General features: G+C 44.1%; 1 protein-coding gene across 10 annotated transcripts in view; it reads left to right on the top strand.

Moving 5' to 3' along the window:
• usp34 (ubiquitin specific peptidase 34) overlaps positions 1 to 25517 on the top strand; it is a 298533-nt gene that overhangs the window by 54673 nt on the left and 218343 nt on the right. For all 10 annotated transcript variants that reach the window (XM_072265297.1, XM_072265294.1, XM_072265289.1 and 7 more), the window contains exons 6-7: positions 14990 to 15057; positions 15202 to 15394. In XM_072265297.1, the coding sequence (XP_072121398.1) occupies positions 14990 to 15057; positions 15202 to 15394 (261 nt within the window). The remainder of the gene's footprint in view (positions 1 to 14989; positions 15058 to 15201; positions 15395 to 25517) is intronic.

The raw sequence follows: 25517 nt of genomic DNA, 5'->3' as shown, positions 1-25517 counted from the left end.
TGCGCCAGTCGTGCATGCAGCTGGTTACAGTTGCTCCATAGTTTCTTACTTTTAAACTTTTTAGCTTAGTTATTTGTTGTATTTTTTTCTCATGGTAACATGTTGAAGCTGCACCCTCTAACATGCTGGTGGAGAGAGTTTTACTTTTAGCACTGGAATTAGTTACATTCGGACACGTCTCATTAGCGTGGCAGCAGGAGGGCCGCATTGTGTATTCCAGGGACCAGTTGATTACGCTCATGCCCGCCGGTTTAGCGAACCGAGCAGCGGACATACCGGCTGAAATCTGGAGGAAAATACACAGAGGATGCAGAGGGGGATCAAAAAGGCGAGGGAAGAGGACCGGGTCAAGACAACGGAGGCTTTTGCAGAAGAGAACTGAGAAGCCATGTCTCCCCTCTCTTATCATGGGAAATGTGAGATCGCTAGGGAATACAATAGACAAACTGACTGCGCTTGTCTGGAGTCAGAGAACATTTCGGGAGAGCAGTGTCATGTGCTTCACTGAGACGTGGCTGCATGAGGACAAACCCAATCAAAGCGTTTCTATAGAGGGCTTCCAGACTGTTTGAGCTGACCAGAATTGCACTGAGAGCAGTAAGTGTAAAGGAGGGGGCCTGGCGGTTCTGGTAAATAACAGATGGTGCAATCCTGGGCATATTACGATCAAGGAACGGGTCTGTATCCCGGATATTGAACTTTTTGCTGTTGGGATTCCGGCCATATTATTTGCCAAGGGAAATCTCGCATGCAATTGTGGTTGTTGTGGACATCCCTCCCTCTGCCAACCCAATGTCGGCGTGTAACAGCATTTACACCGTCATAGCCAGACTACAAACCCAGCACCCGCGTGCCCTCATTACCATCTCGGGTGACTTCAACCAGGTTACCATGGCTAGAACACTGCCCAACTTCACGCAGTATGTGAGCTGTACAACCAGAGGGGAGAAGACTCTGGATTTGATGTACGCTAACGTTAAGGATGCATACAGCTCCTCTCCCCTCCCCCCATTGGGAAGGTCAGATCACAACCTGGTGCATCTAAAACCCTGCTACGTGCCTCTGGTGAAGAGTAAACCTGCAACCTCGAGGACAGTGAGAAAATGGTCGGAGGAGGCTTATGAGGCGCTCCAGGGTTGTTTTGAGGTGACAGACTGGCAGGCACTCTGTGAGCCACATGGAGAGGATATTGATGGGCTCACAGAGTGCATCACTGATTACATCAACTTCTGTGTGGACTGCAATGTTCCGACAAGAACTGTCCTTTGTTATTCAAATAACAAGCCATGAGTGACAAAGGACACTAAGGACATCCTGAACGCTAAAAAGAGGGCGTTTAGAGATGGAAATAGGGAGGAGCTGAGGGCAATACAGAGTGACTTGAAAGCTAGGATCAGGGAGGCTAAAGACAGGTACAGGAGGAAGCTTGAGTAGAAACTCCAGCAGAACAACATGAGAGAGGTCTGGAGGGGGATGAGGACCATCACTGGGTTCCAGCAAACTAGCAACAGAGGAGCGGAGGGCAGTGTGGACAGGGCCAATGAACTTAACCTGTTCTTTAACAGATTTGACAGTGTGGCTCCTGCCCATCCCACACATGAGCCATCTGTTGTCGGCCCCCAACCAACACACATTCCACTCTCCCCTCCTACCCCTTCTCACAGTCCCCCACCCTGCTCTCATGACTATACCCCTCCCCCACACGAAACCACCACAGTGGGCTTCACAGCTCTACAGGTGAGAAGACAGCTAAAACGTCTCAACCCAAGCAGAGCTGCAGGACCGGATGGTGTCAGTACCAGGGTGCTCAAAGCCTGTGCCCCTCAGCTATGTGGAGTACTTCGCCATGTATTCAACCTGAGCCTGAGGCTCCGGAGGGTTCCTGTACTGTGGAAGACATCCTGCCTTGTCCCTGTGCTGAAGACGCTGCGCCCCAGCGACCTCAATGACTACAGACCAGTGGCATTGCCCTCCCACATTGGGGAGACCCTAGAGAGACTTGTTCTGGAGCTGCTCCGGCCTATGGTCAGGCCACACTTAGATCCCCTCCAGTTTGCCTACCAGCCCCGACTAGGAGTTGAGGATGCCATCGTCTACCTGCTGCACCATGTCTACGCCCACCTGGACAAGCCAGCGAGCACTGTGAGGGTCATGTTTTTTGACTTCTCCAGTGTGTTCAACACCATCTGCTCTGCTGCGGGAGAAGCTGACAGCGATGCGGGTGGATGCTTCCCTGGTATCATGGATTCTTGATTACCTGACTGGCAGACCACAGTACATGTGCTTGCAACACTGTGTGTCTGACAGAGCGATCAGCAGCACTGGGGCTCCACAGGGGACTGTCTTGTCTCCCTTTCTCTTCACCATTTACACCTCGGACTTCAACTACTGCATGGAGTCTTGTCATCTTCAGAAGTTTTCGGATGACTCTGCCATAGTTGGATGCATCAGCAAGGGAGATGAGGCTGAGTACAGGGCTACGGTAGGAAACTTTGTCACATGGTGTGAGCAGAATTATTTGCAGCTTAATGTGAAAAAGACTAAGGAGCTGGTGGTAGACCTGAGGAGAGCTAAGGTGCCGGTGACCCCTGTTTCCATCCAGGGGGTCAGTGTGGACATGGTGGAGGATTACAAATACCTGGGGATACGAATTGACAATAAACTGGACTGGTCAAAGAACACTGAGACTGTCTACAAGAAGGGTCAGAGACGTCTCTATTTCCTGAGGAGACTGAGGTCCTTTAACATCTGCTGGACAATGCTGAGGATGTTCTACGAGTCTGTGGTGGCCAGTGCTATCACGTTTGCTGTTGTGTGCTGGGGCAGCAGGCTGAGGGTGGCAGACACCAACAGAATCAAAAAACTCATTTGTAAGGCCAGTGATGTTGTGGGGATGGAACTGGACTCTCTGACGGTGGTGTCTGAAAAGAGGATGCTGTCCAAGTTGCATGCCATCTTGGTCAATGTCTCCCATCCACTACATAATATACTGGGTGGGCACAGGAGTCCGTTCAGCCAGAGACTCATTCCACCGAGATGCAGCACAGAGCATCATAGGAAGTCATTCCTGCCTGTGGCCATCAAACTTTACAACTCCTCCCTTGGAGGGTCAGACATCCTGAGCCAATAGGCTGGTCCTGGACTTATTTCATAATTTACTGGCATAATTTACATATTACTATTTAACTATTTATGGTTCTATTACTATTTATTATTTATGGAGCAACTGTAACGAAAACCAATTTCCCCCGGGATTAATGAAGTATGACTATGACTATATTTGGGAAGCGTGGGACCTGAGTGTGCATGAGCTTAAATTTTTAAGTGTGCAAAGATGGTTAGTAAAATACATGGAATCCTGAGAGTCTTAAGCGGGAAGGTTTTGAATGTATACAAAACTGTGGTTAGCCCAAAACTGTCCATGTCTAGTTGCCACATTTTGTGATGTCCGATCCTGGAGAGTATGGTGAAATGATTTAGTAGAATGGATCCGACAAAGAGAGAATTAATTTACAAATTCAACTGGAGAAGTTGGGCAGGTCTCCTTGGAGCAAAGAAGGTCAAGTGGAGATTTGTTTGAGGTGTGCAAGTTAATTGTAGCTCATAAGTAAGTGGAGGAAAATATTCCCATTTGTAGATGGCTCTGTGATGAGGGTAACAGGTTTAAAATTGGCACAAAAGAATCAAGGAGGATGTGATTAAAGGTATTTTTCTCAGAATAATTGAAGTCTAGAATTATTCAAAGGACATGGAAAAAGAATAGGTGCTTTTGTAAGGAGAGTTTACATAGATTTGACGAAATTTATGCCAATCACATTTGCCGCACTTATTGTACATTATGGGCATAGGGAGCAAAAGATCTATTGTAAGGTTTCAAAAGAACGGAAACTAAGTTTCTTGGAGTCAGATACTGACGTAATTACTGACAATTAAGAAATTTTGTATGGCATTGAACCTTGATGTTTTGAAGCATTGTTCTACAATTTCATGGGTTAATGGGTTTTTCCTAATTTCTTTTGAACACAAAAACTTCTTGATGAGTAAAACCATTTATTAATGTACGAGTGTTTTTTTTTCCATGACTAATATCACAGCAGTGATATACTATCTTAAAATTCATAGCAGTGCTTTCTCTTTTTCTCTTTTTGGGCTGCTAATTAGAAAGAAAAAAGTTTTAATAGTTTTAAGATAAGTGTTGCCACTACACCTCCAGTAATGAATAACTATTTTGACCACCTCTGAAGTATGTTATTTTAAAATCCTGGAACTCCTTCCCTGGCAACATTTTGAGAGCATCTTCACTTCACTTACTGCAGCCTCAAAATCTCCATATCAGTCATCCTAAAGAAAACTAAGAATCAGCAATAAAAGACAATCTTACCAGCAGTGGCCGAACCAAGGAATGAATTAAATGAGATTGTAACTTGCTGCTTTAGGTGAGCTGCATGTGCTCGCTGTGACATGAAGAAATAACTACAAACTGTCTTTTGTAACCTTTTGTATCATCTAAAGTCCAAAAGGGCAAGTTACTATTGCCCAAACTGCAGATGGACGTGAGGGAGCTGGCTAAGCTAAAACAGTACATGAAGGGGCACTCAAATTATTTAAAAAAACAATGTATTTAAAAAAAAAATGAATTACAACCATTAAGCTAACGATTAAAGAATTGATGACTTACTCTCTATTTCCCCCTTTAATCATGTAAGTATGTACTTTTACAATTAGTTCATAGGGCATTTTCTATAGAATAGTTGCTAGGAATTCATTCTCTTTGGATTCCGCAACTAAGTACAGCAGGGGAAAGTAACAGAACTCAGTCAGCAACTTCTTGAGGACTTGATTGTAGGTAAGTGGTGGCAATCCGGTTTAATCTGGGGATAAAAAGAAATTGCAAATGCTGGGAGCAATGAGCAGGTCAAGCTGCATTTGTGAGAAGTGAAATAGAGTTGATATTTTATGTTGAAAGCCCTTTGGAAGAACCTGGAGGGAGAGAAAGGAGGGTGGGGGGGGGGGGAGGGAAGAGTTTCTCTGATAGTGTAAAACAGGGATGAAAGTGGGTATAAGCTGTAAACAAAGTTATCTGGTTCATGAATGAATGGAAGCAGTAAGAGAACAAAAATGTAAACAAAAGAATGTAGGGGTTTGCGAAATACACAGTGGGAATTGTCTGCTTACAGGTTAGACTGGGCTCATTCTCATTTGCACATAGTGGGGGAATGAGGGGGGTGGGTGGGAGAAGAACCAGGTTGAACCAAAATCACAGATCTGACAACTGATACATAAAGTAAAATCAAGTGACTTGAACTCATAGAAATCAGTATTGAATATTGAGGGCTGCAGCTTGCTCAGATGGAAGATGAAGTATTGTAACAGTACAGATGACAAGAGACTGGAAGGTCAGAGTTGGGAGTGAGATGGGCAATTAAAATGGCAGGCAATAGGAAGCGAGAGTTTTCTGAGCTGCCAGCTAGCTATCTGTGGCCAACTGCACTGTTACAATGAGGCACAATGCAAGCTTGAGAAAAGCACTTCCTTTCTGTTCTGACACATTGTAATCTTCTGGACTATAGCATTCTGCATCTTGGATAACTAGATTTTTCTGTATCAGTTATCCATCTTTCAGCCCATGTTATCCATGCCAACTGTGATGCCTATCTACACTAATCCCATTTCCCTGCATTAAGTGTGAATTCTTCTACACCTTTCCAGTTCCAGTACCTGTGCAAATAGTTTTCAAACATTTAATTGTAATTATATGCAATTATCACCTCTTCTGGCAGCTTGTTCCAGATAACTAGCACCCTCTATATGGAAAAACCTACCACTCAGATCTCCTTTAAATTTTTCCTGTCTCATCTTAAATCTGTCCCCTTTATTTCTAGGCTCCCTTGCCCTGGGGAAGAAGACTCTTAACTATGCCATCTACGCTGCTCATTGTTTTATAAACCTTAAGCCTGCTTAATCTCACTTTATAACTGTAGCCCTCTGTTACAGCCAGCAGCTTGGGGCATCTCTTGTTAACTCTCTATTGCTACTATACCTTCTTACAAATAGAACTGTTCAGACAACTCAAATTTGATCTACCATAAATTTGAATACTTGCAACACAGCATCTAGGTTACTATATTTGATGTGTTGTTCCATGAAGGCAAACATATCAAATGCCTGCTTCATTGCTGTATCTAAACGTTTGTACCTGTGTTGCCACTTTTCAGAGTTATGGAGTTGCACCCAAAAATCCCTTTGTACACTAGTGCTCCAAAGTTCCTTCCTATTTAGCATACCTGTTGTACCTGAGCTTATCTTCCCAAAGTCCATTATCTCGGCCTTGGGTGGAATAAGTATGATCTGCTCATTCTGCCCAACTTTCCAGCTGATCTATGTTACCACTTTATCCTAAGGCAGTCTTCACTGGAATTGCACTCTGAACTCTGACACCCCGAGCTGCAATAGCGTCATGCTCACCGCTATGTGACCGTGATGCACCATTTTTCTTCATGGTCATTTAGGTTTTCTCTCTGATTTTCCCAGTGAAACATCCCCACTTGCCCACTCTCCCAGCCATGTATTGAGCTTCTTTGCTCTCCTTGCCAGTACTGACAAAGCGTCTTTGACCTGAAATGTTAATTGAAAACAAGTTGGCTAATATATCATGAGAGTTAACTGCTGTAATTTGTTACAGTAATTAGTATGTCAGTTTTGTAATTATTATTTCATTTTGCTATGCCCTCCAGTAGAGATATTTCAATCGCATTTATTAGTACTTGAAAATTCATGTCACTACCTTGACCTATATGCAGAATCAGTGGAAGTATTATATTCTATTTAAAGTTTGGATTTTTATTAGGATAAGAACAAAATAGTTGAAGTAGTCAACAAGCAACGTTCTTCAATTTGAATCCCTTAAATTCAGGGAAATCTTAATATTGAATAGTGAGATTGAATCTTCTCATATAAATGTCCTTAATAGTCAAACATTAAACTGTTAACTCTGTATTTCAAGTAAAACAGTTGATCATTGATGAATACTTTGCAAATCAAACCTTAAAAAACAATACAGTGGTTATGATAATGTGTTTGTAGGGGCCATAATACAGAGCTAGATTGTAACTTAGGAACTTAAGAAAAACTCGGAAAAACTTAAATGTGAAATCTGGTGATGATTTCATCTGAGAAATAACCATATTACAATTACAGCACGGAAACAGGCCATCTCGGCCTTTCTAGTCCATGCCGAACTCTTACCTAGTCCCACCGACCTGCACTCAGCCCATTAATGAAATATTAAGTTCATTCACCCATAATACCAGGGAGAACACTATGGCCTATATGCAACATAGATATGAGAAAATGTTGCCTGCTTGCTGATTCTTTTAACAATCTTGTTCTCACTCCGTTGAAAATTTTGATTTTTATTTAGAATATAGTTTCTTGCAGTCCTCCAGAACTTCCATCTGGAGGATGGAAGTGAGGATAATGATAGGAAGCTACTTGCAGTGAATGGCATTGCCATTTTCAATAGTCTTACAGAAATTTCTGTTGCTAGTACAGTAATGGTTCCTTAGGTACAATCCAGAAATGTAGGAATACTATTCTGAATTCAACCGTTGTTTATATACTAGCATCAAAGTTGTTGTTGTTGTTCGTCCTTCGTAGTCGAAGATGACCATGGCTTCAAAGTCAAATGGGAGATTGGTGGTTGTGGGTCCGGAGGTGACTGATGAGGCCAATCCGGGCCCTGAAGGCTCGCCCACATGTGGGACACAAGTGGGTGGGTGCTGTCGTGGCAGTGGATGCTGCTCGGGCCTTGCGCACAGCACGCTTTCGTTGTGCCTCAGTAATGCGCCTGACTTCAGCTGCATGGGCTCCTGTGGTGATCTTGCTGCGCCAAACTGGACGGTCGAGGGCAAGCGTCTCCCACGTGTTGATGTCGACACCCAGGCCTTTGAGGGATGCTTTAAGGCAGTCTTTGTAACGTTTCTTCTGCCCCCCGACTGAGCGCTTGCCCTGACACAGTTCTCTGTACAGCAGCTGCTTAGGCAATTGGCTGTCTGGCATTCTGACCACATGTCCAGCCCACCTGGCTTGGGCTTTCAGCAGGAGGGTGTAGACGCTGTGGAGCCCAGCTCGTTCCAGGATTTCCGTGTCGGGGTCTTTGTCCTGCCACCTGATGTGGAGGAGTCTGCGGAGACAGCTCAGGTGAAAGTGGTTGAGCTGTTTGGCGTGTCTGCTGTAGACAGTCCAGGTCTCGCTGGCGTAAAGGAGGGTGGTAAGGACCACTGCACAGTAGACCTTCAGCTTGGTGGTAAGGCTGAGTCCTCTCCGCTCCCAGACGTTCTCATGGAGTCTCCCAAAGGCGGCGCTGACCTCAGCGTCTATGTTCACTGCACGAGAGAGTATGCTGCCCAGGTAGGTGAAGTTGTCGGCTGCCTGGAGGTTCTGGCCCTTCACCGTGATGCGCGGCTCCTGGTATGGCTTTCCTGGGGCAGGCTGGTACATAACTTCGGTCTTTTTGGTGCTGATAGTGAGACCGAAGTTGTCGCAGGCTTGTGAGAAGCAGTCCATTTCATGCTGCATCTCCTGCTCTGTGCTGGCGTTGAGTGCGCGGTCATCAGCAAACAAGAAGTCTCTGATGACAGTCTCTCGCACCTTTGTAACTGCCTGCAGGTGCCTAAGGTTGAACAACCTGCCGTCAGTCCTGTACCTGACATTGATTCCTTCTTCGTAGTTACAGAAGGCATCTGTCAGCATGGCAGAGAATACCGTACTGAACAGAGTCGGGGCAAGAACGCAGCCTTGTTTGATGCCATTTGTCACTGGGAAGGCCTCCGACTCATTGCCGTCGTCCAGAACTTTCACCATCATACTGTCGCGGAACTGCCGGACGATTGTGATGAACTTGCTGGGGCAGCCAAACTTCTCCATGATCTTCCACAAGCCTTCTCTGCTGACTGTATCGAAAGCCTTGGTTAGATTGACAAAGGTCACGAAGAGGTCGCTGTGTTGCTCCTGGCATTTTTCCTGGAGTTGGCGCGCAGCAAAAATCATGTCCGCGGTCCCATGTTCAGCACGGAAGCCGCACTAGCTTTCTGGGAGCAGACCTTGCTCAAGATGTTGGAGAAGGCGGTTGAGTAGGACGCGGGCCAGAATCTTCCCCGCAATGGACAAGAGGGAGATTCCTCGGTGGTTGTCGCAAGACTGGCGGTTGCCTTTCCTCTTGTAGATGTGGACTGTGCTGGCATCTTTCAGCTGTTGCGGGACCTGTCCCTTTTTCCACATGGACTGGAAGAGTACAGTCAGCTTTTGCATCATGACAGGGCCTCCTGCTTTGTATACCTCAGCAGGGATTGCATCGGGTACTGGCGCTTTGCCACAGGAGAGTTGCTTCACTGCCTTCCTGACTTCATCTACTGTGGGGAGGGTGTCGAGGTTCTTGTTGATCTCTACCTGGGGCAGGCGGGCAATGGCCTCATCGTTGATGTCGGCAGGGCGGTTAAGGACGTTGTTAAAGTGCTCAGCCCACCGATCCAGAATCTGCTTCTTCTCTGTCAGCAGCTGCGTCTCATCTGCGTTGAGGAGGGGTGAGGAGCCGGAGGACTGGGGTCCGTATACAGCCTTAAGCGCATCGTAGAAGTGCTTTATGTCGTGACTGTCTGCATAGCCCTGGATTTCATCGGCCTTCTTGCTGAACCAGCTGTCCTGCATCTCGCAAAGTTTTTTCTGCACCTTTCTTCTTGCGTTGGTAAAGGCATCTTTCTTGGCTAGTGACGTGGGGTCGTTCTGATGCGCTCTGTAATGTTGATGTTTCACCGTTAGTAGTGCCTGTATTTCTTCATCATTCTCATCGAACCAGTCTTGGTTTCTTCAGGTTGCTGGTCCGAGATGTTCGAGGGCGGTAGTGTAGACAGCGTCTCTGAAGGCCGTCCACTGTTCCTCAACGCTGGTCCTGTCTTCCTGTGGTGTGTCTGGCAGTCTGCCTTCAAGGTCATCGACAAATTCTTCTGCAACCCTGCTGCTTTTCAGCTTGGAGGCATTCAGCCTCTTTGCAGTCTTCTGCCCTTGGGGTCTTCTCATGGGCAGAATGCGAAGCCTGAACTTGGACACAATGAGGCGGTGGTCGGTCCAGCAGTCGGCACCACACATGGCTCTCGTCACTCTGACATCCATCCTGTCCCTCTTCCTGGTGATGATGTAGTCAATCAGATACCAGTGCTTCGAGTCTGGGTGCATCCATGACGTCTTCTTACGGGTGGGTAAGCAGAACAGGGTGTTGGTGATGACAAGGTCGTGTGTGGTACATGTCTTGAGGAGCAGAAGGCCGTTGCTGTTACACTTGCCAGTGCCGTGTCTTCCAATGATCCCTTCCCAGGTTTGGTAGTCTGTCCCTACTCTGGCATTGAAGTCCCCGAGAACGATGAGCTTCTCTGACTGTGGGATTGCTGAGATGACGGCGTCAAGTCCTTCATAGAACTTGTCTTTAATGTCATCTGGGTTGGTCATGGTGGGAGCGTAGGCACTAATCAGCGTAGCACTCTTCTTGTTTGCAAGTGGGAGCTGAAGTGTCATCAGGCGGTCGTTGATGCTCTCTGGGTTCTTGGTGAGTTTACGGGCGAGGTTAGAATTGATGGCAAATCCCACGCCTGCTTCTCGTCGTTCAGCGCTGCTGCGACTGCTCCAGAAGAACGTGTATCCACCAATGTGTTCTGTCAGCTGGCCCTTGTCTGCTAGGCGCGTTTCGCTGGGAGCTGCTATGTCCACGTTGTAGCGAGCTAGCTCTTTTGCAACCAGAGCAGTTCTTCTCTCAGGTCTGTCTGCCTTGATGTTATCTCGCAGAGTTCTCAAGTTCCATGTGCCAAGGTTGAGCACCATCACTTTCTTCCGCGTTGGGTTTGAAGTCATGACTTGTGCTTGACTTGGATTAAAGTGAGGGAGAGTTGCGCAGGTCGTCAGCCTCACTCACTTGTCCCGGCCTATCTGGATCCAGTGGCAAGACATAGTCGACACGGCTGGAGATAGGTCAGGATGCAGTGCATGGCCAGCAGTGTTCTGTGTGTCTCACTGTGCCCTCTTAGCGCTCCACGACGCATTGCTGAGAATCGCCTTTCTGCCCGTTGAACCAGTGATGGTTTCTTCTGCGCAGTCTGCCAAATCCAGGCTTCACACGCTAGGTAGACAAGCCCTGAGTTTTGTGGGTCTACGGCAGTTCTTGCGGCGTGCTCGCAAACCTCCCTGCCCATTGTTGGGCATCCTTATCCGCCTTTGCAGCCGTTGGGAGATGTCTCCTCTTCCGCCTGCTCCGCCGTTGGGATGATCACCTAGTGGTGTAGTAATGACACCACCCCCTCACTTGTTTTTGCCCGCTAGCTGCATCAAAGTAATTCCCATGAAAAAGACCGGATTGCTGTTAATATCCATCTGGTTCATTTTGTATCCTTTTTTTTAATCAGAACTTATCCTGACTTTCTTGTTAACCTTTTTCTTCTAAAGTAATGATTTTTAACCTGTTGAGCCCTCACATATTTTCCAAAACAGCATTTGATAAAGTTTTAGTAATTTTCTTTTACCAACGAAAAACCCTTACTTTTGCGATGACCCATTTAATGTTGGTTCTATGTTGATTAATTCACAGTTGTACTTTGAAATCCTTGTGCAAAAATAATAGGTTTGTGTATATACTAATAAATATTTTCTGCTGTGTGTAAGGAAGAACTGATTTATTTCTCGGCTTGCCAAATATCTTCAAGGTTGATTATTGGCTAGTGTCTGGATTAAATTGTGTATATTTTAGAACATAGAATAGTACAGCACAGTACAGGCCCTTCGGCTCACAGTGTTGTGCCGACCCTCAAACCCTGCCTCCCATATAAGCCCCCACCTTAGATTCCTCCATATACCTGTCTAGTAGTCTCTTAAACTTCACTAGTGTGTCTGCCTCCACCACTGACTCAGACAGTGCATTCCATGCACCAACCACTCTCTGAGTAAAAAACCTTCCTCTAATATCCCCCTTGAACTTCCCACCCCTTACCTTAAAGCCATGTCCTCTTGTATTGAGCAGTGGTGCCCTGGGGAAGAGGCACTGGCTATCCACTCTATCTATTCCTCTTATTATCTTGTACACCTCTATCATGTCTCCTCTCATCCTCCTTCTCTCCAAAGAGTAAAGCCCTAGCTCCCTTAATCTCTGATCATAATGCATACTCTCTAAACCAGGCAGCGTCCTGGTAGATCTCCTGTGTACCCTTTCCAATACTTCTACATCCTTCCTATGGTGAGGTGACCAGAACTGGACACAATACTCCAAGTGTGGCCTAACCAGAGTTTTATAGAGCTGCAGCATTACCTCGTGACTCTGAAACTCTATCCCTCGACTTATGAAAGCTAACACCCCATAAGCTTTCTTAACTACCCTATCCACCTGTGAGGCAACTTTCAGGGATCTGTGGACATGTACCCCGAGATCCTTCTGCTCCTCCACACTACCAAGTATCCTGCCATTTACTTTGTACTCTGCCTTGGAGTTTGTCCTTCCAAAGTGTACCACCTCACACTTCTCCGGGTTGAACACCATCTGCCACTTCTCAGCCCAATTCTGCATCCTATCAATGTCTCTCTGCAATCTTTGACAATCCTCTACACTATCTACAACACCACCAACCTTTGTGTCGTCTGCAAAGTTGCCAACCCACCCTTCTACCTCCACATCCAGGTCGTTAATAAAAATCACGAAAAGTAGAGGTCCCAGAACAGATCCTTGTGGGACACCACTGGTCACAATCCTCCAATCTGAATGTACTCCCTCTACCACCACCTTCTGCCTTCTGCAGGCAAGCCAATTCTGAATCCACCTGGCCAAACTTCCCTGGATCCCATGCCTTCTAACTTTCTGAATAAGCCTACCGAGTGGAACCTTGTCAAATGCCTTACTAAAATCCATATAGATCACATCCACTGCACTACCCTCATCTATATGCCTGGTCACCTCCTCAAAGAACTCTATCAGGCTTGTTAGACACGATCTGCCCTTCACAAAGCCATGCTGACTGTCCCTGATCAGACCATGATTCTCTAAATGCCTATAGATCCTATCTCTAAGAATCTTTTCCAATAGCTTTCCCACCACAGACGTAAGGCTCACTGGTCTATAATTACCTGGACTATCCCTACTACCTTTTTTGAACAAGGGAACAACATTCGCCTCCCTCCAATCCTCCGGTACCATTCCCGTGGACAATGAGGACATAAAGATCCTAGCCAGAGACTCAGCAATCTCTTCTCTAGCCTCGTGGAGCAGCCTGGGGAATATTCCGTCAGGCCCCGGGGACTTAGCTGTCCTAATGTATTTTAACAACTCCAACACCTCCTCTCCCTTAATATCAGCATGCTCCAGAACATCAACCTCACTCATATTGTCCTCACCATCATCAAGTTCCCTCTCATTGGTGAATACCGAAGAGAAGTATTCATTGAGGACCTCGCTCACTTCCACAGCCTCCAGGAACATCTTCCCACCCTTATCTCCAATTGGTCCTACCTTCACTCCTGTTATTCTTTTGTTCTTCACATAATTGAAGAATGCCTTGGGGTTTTCCTTTACCCTACTTGCCAAGGCCTTCTCATGCCCCCTTCTTGCTCTTCTCAGCCCCTTCTTAAGCTCCTTTTTTGCTTCCCTATATTCCTTAATAGACCCAGCTGATCCTTGCTTCCTAAACCTCATGTATGCTGCCTTCTTCCTCCTGACTAGATTTTCCACCTCACCCTACCATTCTTTATCTTCCTCACCAGGACAAATTTATCCCTAACATCCTGCAAGAGATCTCTAAACATCGACCACATTTCCATAGTACATTTCCCTGCAAAAACATCATCCCAATTCACACCCGCAAGTTCTAGCCTTATAGCCTCATAATTTGCCTTTCCCCAATTAAAAATTTTCCTGTCCTCTTTGATTCTATCCTTTTCCATGATAATTATAAAGACCAGGGAGCGGTGGTCACTGTCCCCCAGTTGCTCACCCATTAAGAGATCTGTGACCTGACCCGGTTCATTACCTAGTACTAGATCTAGTATAGCATTCCCCCTGGTCGGCCTGTCCACATACTGTGACAGGAATCCATCCTGGACACACTTAACAAATTCTGCCCCATCTAAACCCTTGGAACTAATCAGGTGCCAATCAATATTAGGGAAGTTAAAGTCACCCATGATAACAACCCTGTTATTTTTGCACCTTTCCAAAATCTGCTTCCCAATCTGCTCCTCTGTATCTCTGCTGCTACCAAGGGGTCTATAGAATACCCCCAGTAGAGTAACTGCTCCCTTCCTGTTCCTGACTTCCACCCATATTGACTCAAAAGAGGATCCTGCTACATTACCCACCCTTTCTGTAGCTGTAATAGTATCCCTGACCAGTAGTGCCACCCCTCCTCCTCTTTTTCCGCCCTCTCTATCCCTTTTAAAGCACTGAAATCCAGGAATATTGAGAATCCATTCCTGCCCTGGTGCCAGCCAGGTCTCTGTAATGGCCACTACATCATAATTCCATGTATGTACCCAAGCTCTCAGTTCATCACCTTTGTTCCTGATGCTTCTTGTATTGAGGTACACACATTTCAGCCCTTCTACCTTACTCTCTCTACACAGTTTATTCTGCTTCTCTTTCCTCAAAGCCTCTCTGTATTTGGTGAAATGTCTGAACTGTTGGCTTGTAGATTCTTCCAGCAACTTGTGGTGCAAAGTCTCATTGCAATTAAATGATAAAGGCAGATATAAATAATGGCTGCTTTAATTCGGCAATGAATAGGTAGTATGGATATCTTGCACTTTGAGCATTTCTTAATTGGTCTATAAAATATTTGATGAATATTGCAATTGCTGTATTTTACAGAATATGAGACATTTTATGTACATATTTGTGAAATAATGCCTTTTAAGTGTGTGGTTATAATTCATTGCTGGTGTTTTGTAATTATATTTTTTTATATTACAGATCAGGATATGGTTACACATCCCAGCTGTTATGCAACATGTTATACCTTTTAGAACTTATGTTATTAGGTGAGTGATCAGATTACTTGCAATTGTGATGATTTTATATTTTTTATTAACCTGTTAGCATTACACTTAAATATTACAGGTATTTGTATCTCTTAAATTGGAAAACATCACCATGTTTTAACTTGTTTTAATGTTCAAATCTAGGTATTTGTGTAAACTTTCAGACCAGGAATTGCGGCAGAGTGCTGCACGCAACATGGCAGATTTGATGTGGAGTACGGTCAAGGAACCTTTGGATACTGCACTGTGTTTTGATAAAGAGAGTTTGGATCTTGCTTTTAAATACTTCATGTCACCAACTTTAACAATGAGGTTGGCTGGTCTCAGTCAGATTACAGTAAGTTACTCTTGAGTAAAAATGTTATTTATACAATGTTTTATTCATTTAGACACTTTAGACAGTTTCACAAAATGAGGTATTCTGCTTTATTATGAAGTAGATGGGATTGTTTCACGTACAGGCTGTGGGTCTACTTGGTCTATGCAGGTTATGATGCATCATCATTTTTCCTCTTCTGCCAACTCTTCTATATCATTAATATAAGAAAGAGAAGCAGGAATAGGCCCATGAATCTTTCAAGCTGTTGCACCATTAAGAGGCATTGTGGCTATGTTTTACCATGCTTACCACATAGATTCATAGACAAAACAGTATGGATATAGGCCCTTTGGCCCAATGAGTCCACACTAACTACAGTGCCCATCCAGCTAGTCCCAATTTCCTGCATTTGGCCCATATCTCTCTAATCCCTGCCCCTCCATGCACCTATTCCAGTGCCTCAAGTACTACTTCTGGTAGCTCATACTGTTTACTCACCACCCTCTGTGTGGAAAAAGTTGCCCCTTCAGTTCTTCTTAAAATTTTTCCCTTCTCACCCTAAATGGCTGTCCTCTCATTTTGGTCTCATCTACCTTGGGGGAAAATAAAGCTGTTACCCTCTGCCTTATCTATGCCCCTCATAATTTTAAACATTTCTATCAGAGTGCCCTCAATCTCCAACAGTCCAATAAATAAAGCACTAACATGGCCATTTCTCCCTATGACTCCGACCTTCTAGTTTTGGCAACATCCTTGCACATCTTTTCTGCTTTCTTTTAAGTTTAACTACATACTTACTTTCACATAATGACCAAAACTGGACGCAGTACTGTAAGCGCTGAAGGTAACCAACTTCAAGTACTTCAAGTACACCAGCAATTTATAAAACTGAAACATAATGCCAAAACTCCGATATTCATAGCTTTGACCAATGAACACCAATGTGCTAACACGAGGAATTCTGCAGATGCTGGAAATTCAAGCAACACACATCAAAGTTGCTGGTGAACACAGCAGGCCAAGGAAGAGGTACAATTGATGTTTCAGGCCGTGTCCTGACGAAGGGTCTTGGCCTGAAACGTCGACTGTACCTCTTCCTAGAGATGCTGCCTGGCCTGCTGCGTTCACCAGCAATTTTGACCAATGTGCTAAATACCTTTTTGAGCATCCTGTCTGCATGTGCACTACTTTCAACAAACTCTCTTCCATTGCATTCCTAATGCCATACCGTTCATAGTATAAGTACTATGCTGGTTTGACTTTCCAAAATGCATCACTTCACACTTAACTGTATTGAAATTTATTTGCCACACCTTGGCCCACTTCCCTAAATGATCAGGATCTCTCTGTAATCTATTTTAACCTTCGTCACTATCAACAAAACCTCCTAATTTCATGTCAGCCAAAAACTTTCTGATCAATCCTTGTACATTCACATCCAAATCTTTATATAAATAACAAATAAGAAGGATTCCAACACAGACCCTGTGGCACACCGCTAATCACTGACCTCCATTATGAGAAATGACCTTCAAACGCTACCTGTTGCTTCCACCTTTCGAGCCAATCTTGAATCAGCCAAACTAGTTCTTCCTGGATTCCATGGAGCTGACCATCCCCACCAACCTACCATGAGGGATCATATCAAAGGCCTTGCTGAAGTCCAAAGAAACAAGATCCGCTGCCCTACCCTGTCTACCTTCTGGTTACCTTATCAAAGAACTCTGAAAGATTCATCAAGAGTAACTTCACATGCAAAGCATTTTTTAATCAGACAATATCTAATCAAGTGTTGAATGGTCCCTCAGAATTCCTTCCAGTATCTTCTCCACTGCTGATGTCAGGCTGACTGGCTATCCTTTTTTGTCTTTGCTATCGTTTTTAGAGAACAGAACAACATTAATCAACTTCCAGTCTTCTGGAGCCTAACCAGTGACTAATGATGGAACAAATATCTCCACAAGGGAAAGGGCCTCTGCAGTTTCTTGTTTTGCTTCCCACTAAGTGTGCGGAGGCACTTGGTCAGGCCCAGGGGATATATCCATCTTAATGTGTTGCAAGGCTGAAAATATCGCCTCCTTAGTAATGTGAATGTCCTCCAAAACATATCCACTCATTTCGCATTATCTCTTGAGCAACCATGATTTATTCCTTAGTAAATACTGAGAAGAAATACAGTGTTTATCAAAAATCCACCTATTTCATGCAACTCAAAACAAAGGTGACCCTGCTGATCTCTAAAGGGGCCTAATCTTTCCCTTGCCACTGTTTTGCTCTAGTGTAGTTATAGAGAACTTCTTGGTCTTGCCTTAACTTTATTTTCCAGATCCCTTTCTTTGCCCTCCTGATTTCCCTTTTAAAAGTATTCTTAATCTTTTTGCAGTTATCATAGGATTTGCATGATCTTGACCTCCAAAATCCAGTGTAGGACTCCTTTTTTTAAGATCTCTCAACAACCAAGGTAGCTTGGATTTGACAGGTTTGTCTTTCACCCTAACAGGATCATGATATTCCTGGCCACTTGATATCATATTCTTAAATGCCTCTCACTTGCCATTTCTTCCTTTGCCTTTAGAAAGGCTCAGCTAGTTGACCTCTGCTAGATCCTGCTAAATTCCCCATAATTAGGGTTGCTCCAGTTTAGACCATAAGACGTAGGAGCAGTACTCGGCCATTTGGCACGTTGAGTCTGCTCCGTCATTCCACCATGGCTGATTTATTATCCCTCTCAGCCCTATTCTCCTGCCTTCTCCCCATAACCTTTGACGCCTTGATTAATAGAGAACCTATCAACATCTGCCTTAATTATACTCAGTGACGGTCTCCACAGCTGTCCGTGACAATGAATTCCACAGAATCAGCACCCTCTGGCTAAAGAAATTCCTCTTCATCTCTGTTCTAAATGAACATTCCTCTATTCTGAGGCTGTGCCCTCTAATCCTAGATTCCCCCTCTCGGAAATATTCTCGCCACATCCACTCCATCCAGGCCTTTCAATATTCTGTAGGTTTCAGTGCAATCTCCCCTCATTCTTCTAAACTCCAGCAATCCAGGGAACTCTAGCTCTTCATATGTTAACCCTTTTGTTCCAGAAAGCATTCTCATGAACCTCTTCTGGACCCTCTCCAATGCCTGCCCACCTTTCTTACTAAGGGCTCATAACTGTTCCTAATACTCCAAGTGCATACTGACTTATAAATCTTCAGCATCACATCCTTGCTCTTATATTCTAATCCTCTTGGAGTTAATGTGAACATTGCATTTGCCTTCATTACTACCTAATCAACCTACAAGTTACCCTTTAGGGAATGCTGCACAAGAACTTCCAAGTCCCTTTGCACTTCTGATTTTTGGATTTTCTCCCCATTTAGAAAATAGTCTGTGACTTTATTCCTACAACCAATGACCATACACTTACTTACATCATCTTCCATCTACCACTTGTTTGCCCATTCTTCCAACCTGTCAAAGTCCTTCTGCAGGCTCTCTGCTCCTCAACACTAACTGCCCTTCCACCTATCATTCTGTTGTCTGTAAACTTGGCCAGAAAGTCATTGGATTTCATCATCCAGATTGTTGACATATAATGTGAAAGGAAGCAGCCCCAATACCAAACTCAGTAGAACCCCAGTAGTCACCTACAGCCAACAGGAGTAGGCCCCCTTTATTCCCACTCTTTGCCTCCTGCCAGTCAGCCAATCTTCTATCTATGCTAGCAGAAGAAAGCCCTTAACTCCCAAGTGGAGTCATCGGGATGCCGTCATGATGGCTTTTTTTTCTTAGCAGGCTTTCTTATTTTTACGAGGCCGAGTTGCTAGCTCAATGCTCAACCCAGCACAGATGTAAAGCGTACAAGGGAGCCGGCTGGATTCAAACTCGGGAGTCTTCGCTCTGAAGTCCAGTGCTGATGCCACTACGCCACCGGCCGGCAATCCATGCTAGTTTCTTTCCTGTAATAGGCTCTTATCTTGTTTAGCAGCCTCATGAACAGCACTTGTCAAAGGGCTTCTAAACATAAACAAATAAACAAATCTAAGTAAACAACATCCGCTGACTCCTTTGTCTATCCTGCCTTTACTTCCTCAAAGAATTCCAAAAGATCTGTCAGGCAGGAATTCTCCTTAAGGAAACCATGCTGACATTGGCCTACTTGATCGCGTGTCTCCAAGTTCTCTGAAACTTCACCTTAGTAATGAACTCCAACATCTTCCCAACCACGAAAGTCAGGTTAACTGGCCTAGAATTTCCTTTCTTCTACCTCTCCGCCTCGGTAAAGAGTAGTGATATTTGCAATATTCCAGTCCTTTGGAACCATTTCAGAATCTGGTGATTTTTGAAAGATCATTATTAATGCCTCCAAAATATCTTCAGCTACTTCTTTCAAAACCCTGGGGTATAGTCTGTCTGGCCCAGGTGATTTTTCTATCTTTAGACCTCTCAGCTTCCCAAGTCACTATTTCATCTGCCAATTCTTTGACTCCGTTACTGCTTCTCCAGTGTTATTTCCGTGAGCCAATATCGCCTCCCTTATTCTATATATCTGAAAAAACTTTTCATATCCTGTTTTATATTATTGACTAGCTTGCATTCATATTTCATGTTTTCTCTCCTTATGGCTTTTAAAAGTGCCTTTTTATTGGTTTTTAAAAGTTTTCCAATCCTCTTAACTTCCTGCTAATTTTTGCGATATAACATGCCCTTTTTTTTGCTTTTATGCTGTCTTTCATTTCCCTTGTCGGCTGTGGTTGCTTCGTCCTCCCTTCAGAAACCTGCTTCATCTTTGGGATGTATCTACCCTGTGCCTTCCGAATTGCTCCCAGAAACTCCACCCATTGTTGTTCTGCTGTCATCCCTGTTAGCGTCCCCTTTCAATCAACTTTGGCCAGCTCCTCCCTCATGTCTGTCCTTATTCCACTGTAATACTGATTTTATCAAACTGTTATGTGAATTCTATCATGTTATCAGCACTGCCTCCTAAGGGTTTCTTTAAATCAAGCTCCAGAATTAAATCCGTTTCATTATAAAACACCTATTCCTAAGTTCCCTTTCTCATAGTAGGCTCAACCACAGTCTGCTCTTAAAAGCCATCTTGTAAGTATTGTACAAATTCCCTCTCCTTGGGATCCAGCAACAACCTGATTTTCTGAATCTACTTGTGTAGAGAAATCCTGCATGACCACAATGACATTGCCGTTATTACATGGCTTTTCTCCCATTATAATTTATATCCCACAATTTGCCTTCTGTTCGTAGGCCTGTATATAACTGCCATAGGGTCATTTTACTCTTACAGTTTATTAACTCTACCCACTAGGATCCTACATCTTCCAATCATATGTCACTTCTTTCTAAGGATTTGATATAATTTTTTACCAACGGAACTACCCCTCCTCCTTTGCCTACCTGCCTGTCCTTTCAATACAATGTGTATCCTTGGCTGTTAATCTCCCAATTATGATCTTCTTTCATCCGCGACTCAGTGATACCCACAACTTCATTCCTGCCCATCTCTAACCTGTGCTGCAAGTTCATCTACCTTATTCCGTATACTGAGTGCATGCAAATATCACACCGTCAGTCCTGTATTCATCATCATTTTTGATTTTGCCCTCATGTTATGCTTCAATTCATTTCACTGTCTGCAGTTTTACCGTATGATCTGCCTGTCCTTTCTCAGTCTCAGTACACATTGCATCGACTTGTATACCAACTGCCCCATCCGCAGCGTGATCACTCTGATTCCCTCTCCTCCCTCGCCAAATTAGTTTAAACCCTTCCCAACAGCTCTAGCAAACATGCCTGCAACGATATTGGTCCCCCTTAGATTCAGGTGTAACCTATCCTTTTTGTACAGGTCATATCAATGATCCAGAAATCTGTAACCCTGCCCCATGCACCACTTTCTTAGTTACTCATTCATCTGCACTATCATCCTGTTCCTGCTCTGACTAGCACATGGTAATGGGAGTAATCCAGAGATGACTACCTTGGAGGTCCTTCTCTTCGGCCTCTTCCCTCACTCCTTATAATCACTGCACAGGACCTCTTTTCCCCCTTTCTATTTATGTCATTGGTGCCAATATGCACCGTGACCTCTGGCTGCTCACCCTACCTCTTGAGAATCTTCTGCAGTTGCCCTGAGGCATCCTGAACCCGAGCACCTGGGAGGCTAGACGCCATCTTGGCATCTTTCGCAACCACTGAATAGCCTGTCCATTGCCCCTAACTGTTGGATTTCCTATTACTTTCGCTCCACCTGATTGAGTCTTCCCTGCTGAGCCTTAGAGTTGGCCATAGTTCCACTGGCCTGGCTGCTGCTGCTGTGTGCTGGTAGATCACCACCCCCCCCCCAAACAAATGTATACAAAGGGGTTTACTTTTTGCTGAGGGGTATGGCTCTAGGGGAACTGCTTACTTCCGTTGCATCACCTGGTGGTCACCCATCTCCCATCCGAAGCCTATACTCTAGGTGTGATCACCTCAGTATAAGTCTCATTTATGAGGTTTTCAGCCTGTTGGATGCTCCTGAGTACATCCAGCTCTACCTCCAGTTCCTTGACCTTGTCAATCAGGAGCTGCAGTTAGATGCACTTCCTGCAGGTGTAGTCATTAGGGAGACTGTCATGTACCCTGAGATCCCACATTTTAAAGAGGGAGCATTCCACTGCCTTAACTACCATCCTGTCTACATTTGAATATACCTCTAAATTCTCAAGCTTAAGTTCTAGCCTGTGCCTGTTCTCACCTAAGCCTGTTGAACCAAAGCCTGACCACTCTTCAACAGTAGCCCTCTCCAAGAATGGCTACTTTGTTTACACCTTGCTTCTTTTTGTTTAGCTCCCACTGAGTGCCTAAGAGATAGTTATGATTGCAGCCCACCAAAAAGTTCTGAAAGACCCGAGCTCTTGTTTAAACCTTGCATTGTCTCACCAGCGAACAACGTCTCGCGATGATTGCAACTTGCTGAAATCACCTTAACCCTAACCATAGTTTAATACCGTAACCAGTGGACCTATCCTATCCTTTTCCATCACTATCTGAAAACTAATAGAATTATGGTTAATGGAGGCACAATACTTCCTGCCTTTAGTTACCTGCCTACCTTGTGTTCTACGAGGAGGTCCTGGAATACTCCTCTATCCTGAGAAGGGCCCTCTACTTATTTATCCATTAAACTCTCCCGGACACATTTCAGCAATTCTACCCATCCAGGCTCTTAACACTCTACATGGCTCAATCAGTACCGGGGAATTCAAAATCTTCCACTAATACATCCCTATAATTCTTACAACTACGAGCAATTGTACTACACACTGGCACCTCAAGTTCCTGTTGGCTGTTTGGGGGGGGGGGGTCTATAACAGAGCCCCACCGCACCTTCCTTCTCTTGTTTTTACATTCTACCCTGAACAATCACTAAAGAATGTCATACTGCATATGTCCTCCCTTATCAAAAAGGATACACCCCCTCATTTACCTGTACCTCTGTGTCACACCTGTAGCATATTTATCCTAGAATATTGAGCTGCCAATCCTTCCAGTTTCTACCCTACATTGACCCCATACTAATTAATTCTTTTAATATCTGAAGAAGTAGTTGATTTCTTTCTTGAATATATCTTTGTGACTGAGCCTCCAAAATATATTTGGTAAAGATTTAGCTAAAGATGTACCATCTGGTCTCTGTCCTGAATGGCCAGCTCCTTATAGTGCAGCTGAACCTGGGTTTGGACACCACAACAAAAGGAATTATGGATTCCAGATCTTTGCTGACAAATTTCTGTAATACCTTGAGCTTTCCTCCTCTTGCCCTTCTCAACTCTCGATAGAATATGGGCCCAGGCTGCTTAACGTCTCCTCTACAGGACATCTGACTTCTCAGGAATCAACTTGGTGTTCCTTCGTAATGGTCTTTGTAAGCATTATCCTTCCTTCAGCAGAGAGATTAAGCATGTACTCAGTATCCAAGTGATGTCTCAACAAGACTCCATGTAACTGCACCAAAACATCTTTAACCTTGTACTTTAATCCTCTTGCAATAAAGGACAGAATAAAGTTTCCCTTCTGGGTTACGAGCTGTACCTGCGTGTTAACTTTGTGCAAGTACCATTTTGTAAACATCTTCTGTTTGCATACTTCATCCTAACTGTTTAGAATCAATGGTCCTTTCAAGCTTCCTCCCAAGTTTATTGAATTGTTTTTCGAATGTAGTGTCCACAACAGTGAATATTACATCATTGTAGTCATATCAAGATTGTATTCAGATTTAACATAGCTTCTCTCCTTTTCCAATTCTTTTCAGATGATCTCATGTTTCTTTGTGGCTTTATTTCTTTTGGTGATTTGGCATAATTTGCTCCTCATCTCTTTTTTTTTTATGATTTTCCAAGCAGTGTATTGTCCCTTGCCCCTATATTTCATGCACTTGTTCTCTTACGGATGAATGAGAATATCGTCATGGATGTTAATGATTGAGTATTATTTAACTCGTTACTTCATACTTTGAAAGTTAATGTTTAAATGCCAGGTTAAAAAGTTGTAATTTAGTGGAATTGTGAACTTCAGAAGAATAAGTTGTTCTTGAATGTAGAAAAATCTACCACATTTCTTGGCAAAATCCAGTTATGTAGATATTTAATATAATTAAACAGCTTTTTAAAGCCAGAATGTAAACAAGATTTTTCTATTCCACTTTGGCATTCATTAGGAATTTTATTGTGGAACATGTACTTACAGCTTAATTTAAAACTAATTTACAAGTTAAGCTGATACACAGTGGATTCCAGTTAATTGGGACACATTGGAACAAGTATGTTATGGCTCAGTTAAGCAGCTGCCCCAATTAGCCAAAGTTTCATGGAAATAATTAAAAACGTATAAAAAAAGACAAACTACCATTTAACTAAGTAACAAATTGTGTATTTAAATGAAATACAGCAGGGGTCCCCAACCTTTTTTGCACTGCGGACCGGCAGACCGGGGGGTGGGGGGGGAGTAGGGTTGCCAACGGACAAGAGTAGCAGTCAAATACGTTGTGTTTACCCCGAAAAGACTACAATGACCATGAAGCCTTGCATGTGTGACTTGCGCATGTGTGTATGCATCGATTTTTTTTTCTCTCTACAAATCGCTTTTGGCGATTCTGTTCGGGGGTAGGGGGAGTGTTAATCACGACCGGAATATAGGTGATAAGTGGCTAATACACTCAATTTCGTTTCTAAAAGGGTTTATCTAAGCCATTTAATATTAAACACACAGCGCATATTTTCCTCGCATGAATATAGTGATAAGTCAATCATCAGGGGAAGACAGGGGAGCTTGAAGTAAGTGTTGAATGAACTTCCAGTAGAAGTGCTAGAGGCAGGTTCGATATTATCATTTAAAGAAAAACTGGATAGGTATATGGACAGGAAAGGAATGGAGGGTTATGGGCTGAGTGCAGGTCAGTGGAACGAGGTGAGAGTAGCGTTCGGCAGGGACTAGAAGGGCCGAGATCGCCTGTTTCCGTGCTGTAATTGTTATATGGTTATATAAGTCAATAGCATCTTAACATTTTAAGTAACGTTTGGATATTAAACACACAGCGCATATTTTCCCTGTATGAACATATAAAATCATTGCAACACACCAATATTGCTGAATCAGTGGGAGCCCTGGGTTTGTTTTCCTACAACAAGAAGGTCCTATCGAGGGGTGATGGGAGACAGCGATACTCGAAGGGGGTTCCTTATGTCCAGTCTATTCCGCAATTTAGTTTTCGTTGCAGTCATTGCAGAAATATGTTGGAAATGGAAGCAACATTTTCAGTGCTTTCGTGGCTATCTCAGGATATTTAGCCTCGACTTTGATCCGGAATGCCAGCAGAGATGTTATATCAAACATACTTCTCAGCTTGCCGTCATTTGCAAGCTCAAGGAGTTGATCTCCTTCCCGCGCTGACATGGATGACGCGCGGGTAATGTCCTCGCGTGCGTTCAGGGTCAACAGTGCACGTGACAGGGAATGAGGAAAGGTGCAGCTGACTCTTATCGCCAAATCATATCGTTTCCTTGTGGCCCGGTGGTTGGGGACTGCTGAAATACAGAACAAATTAGAGCACTACAAATGTTACCACAGTACTATAAAACTGTATTAGTTTCTG

Source organism: Mobula birostris, chromosome 8 (assembly GCF_030028105.1).
Source record: "Mobula birostris isolate sMobBir1 chromosome 8, sMobBir1.hap1, whole genome shotgun sequence".
Classification (NCBI taxonomy): Eukaryota; Metazoa; Chordata; class Chondrichthyes; order Myliobatiformes; family Myliobatidae; genus Mobula; species Mobula birostris.
This window is presented reverse-complemented; position numbering and strand designations above follow the sequence as displayed.